The following is a 9675-nucleotide window of genomic DNA, read 5'->3' as shown; positions in this document are numbered from 1 at the left end:
CCCCCCCCCCCCCCCCCCCCCCCCCCTCCCTCTCCCAACCAACCCCAATTTATTCTATAAAAAAGTAAAATTTGAAGAAAATATTTATATTTCTTAAAGTTATGGAAAGAGTCTCTGGACGATTTTACATAACATGAAAAACAACAGAGTAATACATATAATTATATATATATTTCACGTTTCAATTTGTCATTAAATCTTACAAGGCCAAAGGGTAAAGTTCTTTTTCAGGTGAACGACTATGGCCCATCTGGCCTTCTTGTTTTTTTTCAAATGCTAATGTTCACATGCAGGCGTGTCACTATACAATGGATTTATATCGAATGAGAGAAAAAAGAGAATATGCCAGTTGCAGCGGCTGAATACAGTCAACGGTTAGAATCCCGGGGTCTCACAACAGTACGTTTTAATAAAGTTTATTGCAATTTTCGGCAAATCCTTGCCTTTGGCAATACATACAAAACATAATGATTGATCCTCGCCATGAGAAAACCAACATAGTGGGTTTGCGACCAGCATGGATCCAGACCAGACTGCGCATCTGGTCAGGATCCATGCTGTTCGCTTTCAAAGCCTACAGCAATTAGAGAAACCGTTAGCGAACAGCATGGATCCTGACCAGACTGCACATATGTGCAGGCTGGTCTGGATCCATCCTGGTCGCAAACCCACTATGTTGATTTTCTCATGGCACAGCTCATATATACATCACTTGAAATTTGACATGCATACAAATCACATAATATCAAATAATATTCCCCAGGAAAAATGACTAAGTCATTTCAAGATTTCAATCAAGGCAATAACACTATTTTTGATTTTCAGTCTCGTTCAGTTTCATGGAAAACTTGTGTTAACTTGATATGTTTGAAATTCAGCTTTATACTTTCTGTTTTTGTTCCGAAAAGAGGACGCTATATGATAACTAATGTATGAAATGAAGGCTTTTTCAGTATATCTATTTTCGATTTTGAGTCCTGGTATATGATACTTTCGGTTTTCAAAGTACTCCATTGTCCTGAAGTAGCCAAGCTCAGACATGCATCCTTTGCACCGCCATTCCAGAGAAACATGATACCCTGTTTATTTCATAACAAAAACAAGTCTGAACATCTTTTTCAAAACAAAATTGACTTAAGTCATACGGCCATATCAAATTATTTCTATCAGTGTTTCGCGTCCCCTTGAGGTAAAATTTCCGACTCCTTTTACAATATAAAAAACAAGACTAATATTTTCTTCATAATTGTATTCCTTTCCCACCCCTACCGCCTCCCATTCCCCCGTCCCATTCTCCTATGTTCTAAGAAATTGCCACTTAATTAAAATTACATTATTTGGGGATATCTATCTGTCTGTTATAAAAATATCAGATATGGCCATTATTAATCTTTAGCCTACTAGCGGCAAGTGATTCTGCCTTTGTGATTAGTGCAGACTCTGATCAACCTGCACATCCGTTCAGTCTGATTATGGTCTGCACTGTCCGCTATTCAGTCAGTAAATTTTCAGTAAACATCCCATCAAATGATAAATGGTACTGCCCAAATAGAATGATGGGCTAGTCCAATATAGAAATTTAGCAAGTTAGGGATCAAAGCTGAAGGAATGAGTTTTAATCATATCAGAAGTCTAGTTATTTCCTTTCCTTAGTTGTATTGTTTTCTGAATAGATGGTTGCATTAAATGAGCCCCGTCATGAGAAAACCAACATAGTGCATTTGCGACCAGAATGGATGTAGACCAGCCTGCGCATCCACTCAGTCTGGTCAGGATACATGCTGTTCGATCTCAAACCATATTGCAATTAGAGAAACCGTTAGCGAACAGTATTGATCCTGAGCAGACTGCGCGGATGCACAGGCTTGTCTGGATCCATGCTGGTCGCAAATGCACTATGTTGGTTTTTGTCATGGTGTAGCTCATTTTATGTCTTGTGATTTAACACCTTTATTTGTGTCTATATAGTAAGATGTATAAGTGCTGTGTTGTATCTATAAATATTCTCTAACATTTAGCCTGCTCGATTTCTATAACTGACATGTCCATCTTTTAATTTGGACATAACCATTAACTGTCCAGCATAATAAGGGTTAAATTGATTTCTGTTCCGTAGAAAGATTTTCGAAAAAATAATCGCAACCTTTATATAATTTGGTATAGCCTTATTCAGTCGATTTAAGCATTGTATTACAACTAAAAGCTTAGATCCAAAAAAAAAAACTTTATTCAAATAGATCAATAAATGAGAAAATGTTGCTTGAAAAGCGTTAGAAGGAAGAATCTTAGTGAAAGACGCATATTAGGATAAAAAGAAGGTAAATAATTTTTTTTGTATGTCTTTTCAACATAGCTATTTATTTTGTCCACACTGCTACCGTATATGTGGATATTATTTCATTATATAAAATTAGCGCGTTTAAAATATAACAAAAAATACTTGTCATTCCAAGTTAGATTTGGAGTTATTAAACTAAGTCTAAAATATGAAATGACAGAGCGTTTTATAAAGTCAGCTACAAACACGCAAGATCCTCCTTGTAAATTTCAACAACTTACTTTTAGTAATTTGAAACATATCTTAATTTGGCTAGATAGATAGTTCCCGATATTTGCAACATTATTCTCTTGAATCTAGATCCCTAATAGAGATTTTAAAAAAGTCGGCAAAAATTTAGAAAGGGTCTAAGGACACTTGTCATAATCCTTCACAAATGTAAAGATTACATATGTAGCAAATGCAAGAAATGATTTTTATCAGAAAGCAGAATTTTGCAGTGAGAGTTTCTATTGTTAGTCTGATCCTGGAAGATGACCCCCGAACTGGCGGCCAGGGCAGATAATGTAATTGCGCTATGTCCGAAGCATCTGTACCAAACTGCGGGTAGTATGTATCGTTGTTCGATGCACATGCATTATGCACGTAAAATATCAATTTGCTGTTATGATTCAAACTTTTCGTGGTAGGGATTGAATAGGCTTATGGCTTTATTTTTGCAAGATCAATACATTATTCTAAAGATATTCAGGATAGTATAATAGGATCGCTGTGAACTTTTATAATATCTTTGATGATAAGAATTGCATGACTTCGTCGTGTTTAGAATTTTAAATTTGAAATTTGAATATTGATTATCCTGGCTCATCAAGTCAAATCAATTTTTTTCAAACTTAATTTGTATCCAAAATGGCCGAAGTTTACAATGGAATATACACTGTCAATTTGTTTTTATGATAAACATAAAAGTAATAAAGATCTTTCCAAAACTTAAAACGTTCCTTGTCCTTTTGGATGATGTAGAATTTAGATCGCATTGTCTTATATTTTACCTTTAGTCCGCTGACGGTAACTGAGTTTGCCTTTACGACCAGGAAAGAGCAAACCGTGCAGGCCGATCATGCTGCACTGTTCATTATTCAGTCAGTAAATTTTCAGCGAACACCCCTTTGAATACTACGTTATAGATCTACTGCAAAAACTGAATGGTTGGCCAGTCCATTAAAAAAAAAAAAAAAAAAAATAGCAGAGAAAAGGTTAAAGGAAAGTCAAGGCAAAAACCTAGTTACGAAGAATCTGCAGCAATCAGTAATAAAAGTATTATTGATTTATAATTAAACGCGTTTCTCTGTTTTAAGTTTGGTGTTATTATTTTAAATATTTAGCTGCGATAAACGGGATACGTGGCAAAAGAGTAACAGAGAAGATGCCGGCTGTCTGCAGCTACATTATAAAAGATTACATGTTCCGACTTCTTTCAAGAAGCGCGACTCAGTAATTTCGAGATTTTCAGCTAGGCCTAACCTTTTTTTTAAATTTCAGTGTTGTATATTTCCAAGAAAGACCTTAGCAAGCTTTTCATTATGACTTTTTAGCCTTAAAAAAATTCTGTGAAATTTCTGTTTCAATTCCAGGAATAGGGTATAGGGTGACTCAGTCGCTTTACGATTATAGCTTATCAATATTTAAGACGTACTTTCAATAATTTCCTGTCAGGGTCGAGTTTAAACATGTATCTACTCTTACCACCCGCACAACATGAGGCGGTCGTAAGAAAACAACTTTTCGAATATTATCGACGCTAGTCATAAGGCCATACCAATTTTATATATGTTTCGCGTCCTTGTGAGGGTAGATTTACGACTGTCTGCTGGAAACTATTTTACAATTTATATAAAACAAGATATTTAGATGGAAGTAAAGTATCATTTTGTCATCTTACATTTGCTTTATATTTGTATTATTTTGATCATTAGTTACTACCTAAGTTATGATTAATTTTTGCTTTTTTAATACTATATTTGATCAGCTCCATGACAAAACCAGCCTAGTGCATTTGCGACCAGCATGGATCCAGACCAGCCTGCGCTTGGTTAGGATCCATGCTGTTTGCTGACGGTTTCCCTAAATGAAATAGGCTTTAAAAGCGAACAACATGGATCCTGACCAGACTGCGCAGATGCGCAGGCTGGTCTTGATCCATGCTGGTCGCAAACGCACTATGTTGGTTTTCTCACGATGCAGCTCATTTGTGTATAATTTACATAAACATAAAATGATGTTGGTTAGAAAATGTCAGAGAAAGGCCATGATTAAAATATTAAAACAATCTGTATGTCTATGAGTCCATTCACTTTGGATTCGGTACTTGGTTCTTTACCTGCATTGTAGGCCGACTTCTGTAGAGATCGGAATCAAGGTATCATTTGGTATAGCCTAATTCAAATAGTTTTGCATTTATTGCATTTCAAGTCAAGTGAAGCAAAGCCAAGCGCGTGTATGCAATCTTTTCAATATTTGGTGGACTGATTACTTGATATGACTGTATTTTCAATAAAACAAGTTCGAAAAGCATTTTCGTTTAATTTCAAACGCAACAGTGAGTCACTAAACAATTCAGTTATTCAATGTTTGGATTGTTAGACAGGATTTTGTTGTAAAACTTATAAATGGAATGTTAATTGTGAACGACTCAGATGCACGAACAGGCATTTCTGAAATGCAATCCGATTAAAATTTAGATTAAGTCTTTAAATATTATTATCATATTAATATAACATGATATGGATAACTATTTTCTTAATAACTGTTTCGAAAATATCTATTTTGTTTGAAAATCCTCATACAAAAACTGTGAATTCAAACCAGAAAGAAACGGAAATAATACTTTTTCTAACGCAACTTTAATTATGATCTCTGTGCGTGGTAGGTATAGAGATTAATGTCAGTTGCCAGTTGAAAATAGAAAAAACTTACATTTGCAAGCAATTGCAAATATAAAAAATGAATTCAATGAGTTCTAGACTTTAATTTTCAATACACCCTAACATGTAGCTTGTGAAATGGGTTGAAAATGTGTCTTTCACGTAGTAAACTTTTCAATATGAAATATAAAACTCATTAGATATCAGAATATTGATTTTGGATTCTGTTTCAGAAAGGCATGTTTACTAGTACCTAGTCCAAGAATATAGATATCTCCCTTGATGGTTTATCCACAGATCAGACTGCGTTGAACCAGTTAACCTAAGATCTTTAAGTTAATTTAGTCTGCCAGTGTTTGCCTCCAGATTTAAGTTTTTGTAATGTTACATAGATAGACGCGATAGATTCTTCCTTTGCGACCAGTGTAGATCATGATCAGTCTGCGAATCCTTGCAGCCTGATATTAACTGCATTGTTTGCTTTTTCAGCCAATATCCTTTTGGCATGCACCCCTTTTAACAGTTATTGGTACTGTCAAAATTCGAAAATGGACAAGTTCATTATAGAAATTTAGCAGGGTTAAGATAAATAATTTAGTTCAGTATTCAACAACAAGACAGCCTGTAAAATATGAATGCGTTAGTCAAGCAGTAGAATGCAGTTTAATAGCTCTTCTTTGTATCAGACTCAAATTATTGACTTAAATGATAATCTTTTATGATTATTTATATATTTTTTACAAATGCTTTTAATATCTGTTTTAGAAAATAGAATTGTGATATACGTCTGTTGGTACGCCCCTCTTAACAACATTTAAACTTTGGTGCATTTATTATTCATATAATAGATATTATTACGTTAAACGAAAGAAATAGCTGTCTCATATCACTCAGCCCTCTGTCCTTACTCTGATTAACTTTCAATTTTCAGGAGCGGTTAATGACGGACACGGGCATATACTTGCGTTCGACCTGGTTGAGTAAGTAATGGAAAAATATATCTCAAGGACTTATTACCGCAGAACTGGACTTACGTAGAAGCTACAAAAATGGGAGTACGGGGACTGAAATACTTTGTTTTAATGAAGGAAGGCAATAAAGATAAATTTTTTACAGATTACAATTTGCAAGGCACCAAGCTGATAATTGATGGTTCAAATCTGATTTACAAACTCCACAGCTTCTATAAAATTCCTTATCAGTTTGGGGGTGACTATGACCAATTTGCCAGAAAATGTAAAGAGTTCTTCGGCATTTTAAAAAAGTTGGGTGTCGTACCAATAGTTGTTTTCGACGGAGCAGACGACCCAAACGATATGAAATTAAAGACACACTTCGACCGTATGGATCAGCAGTCGAAAAAAGTTGAAGAGATCTTCAAACAGTTCGAGAACAATAGAGATAACTTTTTACTACACCCATATGACAACGTCAGTATACAAGTACAAGACCAATCTGAAAGAAAACGCAGAACAACCGACTTATTTGTTCTGCCATTGCTGTCAAAAATAACATTTCGACAAGTTCTGGTGGAACTTGGTATTGTACATGCCGCTTGCATGTTCGAGGCTGATAGTGAGATTGCAGTCCTTGCAAATCACTTCAAATGTCCAGTGCTTAGTGACGACGCCGATTTCTTCGTATTTGAACTAAAATACGGGGTTATACCATTCGACTGTTTATCTGAATTGCTTCAATCGGAAGAAAGAATGTCTTCCAAGCGGGTCAGTATTTACTATAGCAAATGTTTTATAAAGGAATTCAAAATGGAAGAAGGTGATCAATACATCTTACCAACCTTAGCGACATTTACAGGAAATGATTATTTTGACGGGTCGAATTGTAATGTGGAACAGATCGTGGATTGGATATGTGAAGAAGCATTCCCAAATGGCAAGTATGCATTTGACTTTGTTTCTGGGTACATTTATCAGAAATATTCCAATGAGAAGATGAAACAATTTCAAGAATCTGCTATATCATACATTAAAACTGAACTTGGAATATCGATAGACCAGTCCGATTTATCCCTTGGAGAACAAGTACAAAAAAAATAAAAGCTCGCTTTGAAAGCCGGTCAGATTTCAGTAAGTTACGTGAGTTACCACAATGGCTTGTTGACAAACATATCAATTGTGATATTGACTGTTCATTTATATTGAACATAGCAGTCAATCGTACACTCATGTTCAAAGCGCAACTTGAAAATCTCGACGAGACGTCTTCATTTGCATGTTCCGAAGGCATCCGGCGTATTGTTTATGGACTGATAATTGGCATAGAAAAAAAGGCAGAAATGAAAGAATATCAATATAAAAAATCATTGGAAAAGGTTGTCAGTTCAAATGTGGAGCCTATCAGTTCTCCAGGTTTCCCGGAATTATCAAAGTATCCATACCCACCAGATGGTGAGACGTCGAGAGATCTAATTTTGGCAGCACTTGGTGATAGGGCACCGTCTTGTATTCAAGAAACAGACGGAGAATCTTCTAGAATGCTTATACATATCTTAAGGAAATGGAAGAATAACTCTGGTGCAACGAAAGACCAGCTCAGTGCTTTTATCATTTGTATCCTAGCAATGAGAGAGGATGGAACGGAGGACGTCAAGACACGCGTGAAAGAATATTTCAACAGGGCCAATCATGCAGCAATGTCCAAGACTAGTGAATTTTGTGACATTAAAAAGTATCTCCATAAGAGTGCACAGCTTCAGGCAATATTTCTGCATACATATTTCCTTAATCAGCTACTCGGCCATCCTGTGTGCATTCCAAACGCAGAGAGCATATTCAACGGCACATTGGTTTACAAAATCTGCACTTTATGTAAAGATAAGAAACAACAAGAGGATATTCTTGGTGGGAAAGAATCAGCTTTTTATACCCTTTTCAAAAAGTGGGAGAAAGCAGTCGATATATAGGTGAGGATTGCGCAAGATCTAAATGGGCTGTTCCGAACGATCCCCAAGTGACCGATGCTTCGTCAACGCAAGATTATTATGACGATAACACCTTAAAGAGACTGGAAAATTTTGATATTGACACCGACAGTTAAATATCGTAATTTGTAATGACAACTGCACTACATGTATCACTCATCGGCGTTACATGCATAGTAAGCTACACGAGTGGCTCTCTAAAAAAGATACTTGAACTTTTCTACCGGATTAATAATAGTTTCGTTCGTATATTAGCCGATACAGATTTTAACATCCCTTGGAGACAGGTGGACTATCTATCTGTTGATATTTCGGAGTGAGAATGTACAAACTGGTGTCCTGAGAAGAAGAAAATTTGATCTTCAATGGAAAAGAAACTAATTTACTTTCACAGTGTTACAATAGTATGAAATGTACATTTGTTATACAATTTAACGAAAAGGGATGTTTACGTACTTGTCAGTGATTTAGACTACATGGCCTAGTGGTTTACGTTCTTGTGAGTTATTGAGACTACATGCCCTAGTAGTTTACGTTCTTGAGGGTGATTTAGACTATATGTCCTAGTAGTTTACGTTCTTGTGAGTGATTTAGACTATATGCCCTAGTAGTTTACGTTCCTGTGAGTGATTTAGACTACGTGCCCTAATAGGTTACGTTCTTGTGAGTGATTTAGGCTACATGCCCTGGTAGTTGACGTTCCTGTAAGTCATTTAGGCTACATGCTGTAGTAGTTTACGTTCCTGTGAGTGATTTAGACTACATGCCCTAGTAGTTTACGTTCTTGTGAGTGATTTAGGCTACATGCCCTAGTAGTTTACGTTCTTGTGAGTGATTTAGGCTACATGCTGTAGTAGTTTACGTTCCTGTGAGTGATTTAGACTACATGCCCTAGTAGTTTACGTTCTTGTGAGTGATTTAGACTACATGCCCTAGTAGTTTACGTTCTTGTGAGTGATTTAGGCTACATGCTGTAGTAGTTTACGTTCCTGTGAGTGATTTAGACTACATGCCCTAGTAGTTTACGTTCCTGTGAGTGATTTTGACTACATGCCCTAGTAGTTTACGTTCTTATGAGTGATTTAGGCTACATGCCCTAGTAGTTTACGTTCTTGTGAGTGATTTAGGCTACATGCCCTAGTAGTTTACGTTCCTGTGAGTGATTTTGACTACATGCCCTAGTAGTTTACGTTCTTGTGAGTGATTTGCTACATGCCCTAGTAGTTTACGTTCTTGTGAGTGATTTAGGCTACATGCCCTAGAGTTTACGTTCTTGTGAGTGATTTTAGACTCTATGTCCTAGTATGTGTTTTACGTTCTTGTGAGTGATTTAGGCCTACATGTCCTAGCGTAGTTTACGTTCTTGTGAGTGATTTAGGCTACATGCCCTAGTAGTTTACGTTCCTGTGAGTGATTTTGACTACATGCCCTAGTAGTTTACGTTCTTGTGAGTGATTTAGGCTACATGCCCTAGTAGTTTACGTTCCTGTGAGTGATTTTGACTACATGCCCTAGTAGTTTACGTTCTTGTG

The 9675-nt window shown here is 36.2% G+C and overlaps 1 protein-coding gene across 3 annotated transcripts; it reads left to right on the top strand.

Annotated features, from left to right (window-relative positions):
* The first annotated feature begins 2190 nt into the window (after window positions 1-2190).
* LOC123565444 (protein asteroid homolog 1-like) lies at window positions 2191-7595 on the top strand. 3 transcript variants are annotated; one of them, XM_053549607.1, is made up of 2 exons: window positions 2191-2318; window positions 6134-7595. In XM_053549607.1, exon 2 carries the CDS (start codon window positions 6252-6254, stop codon window positions 7257-7259), a length of 1008 nt encoding a protein of 335 aa, XP_053405582.1. In that variant the 5' UTR covers window positions 2191-2318; window positions 6134-6251; the 3' UTR covers window positions 7260-7595. The 3 variants fall into 3 exon arrangements, with proteins under 3 accessions (XP_053405582.1, XP_053405583.1, XP_053405581.1); XM_053549608.1 differs by lacking the exon at window positions 2191-2318 and adding an exon at window positions 4799-4877; XM_053549606.1 differs by lacking the exon at window positions 2191-2318 and adding an exon at window positions 4894-5203.
* Window positions 7596-9675: the final 2080 nt, after the last annotated feature.

This window comes from Mercenaria mercenaria, chromosome 8 (assembly GCF_021730395.1).
Source record: "Mercenaria mercenaria strain notata chromosome 8, MADL_Memer_1, whole genome shotgun sequence".
In the NCBI taxonomy this organism is placed as follows: domain Eukaryota; kingdom Metazoa; phylum Mollusca; class Bivalvia; order Venerida; family Veneridae; genus Mercenaria; species Mercenaria mercenaria.
This window is presented reverse-complemented; position numbering and strand designations above follow the sequence as displayed.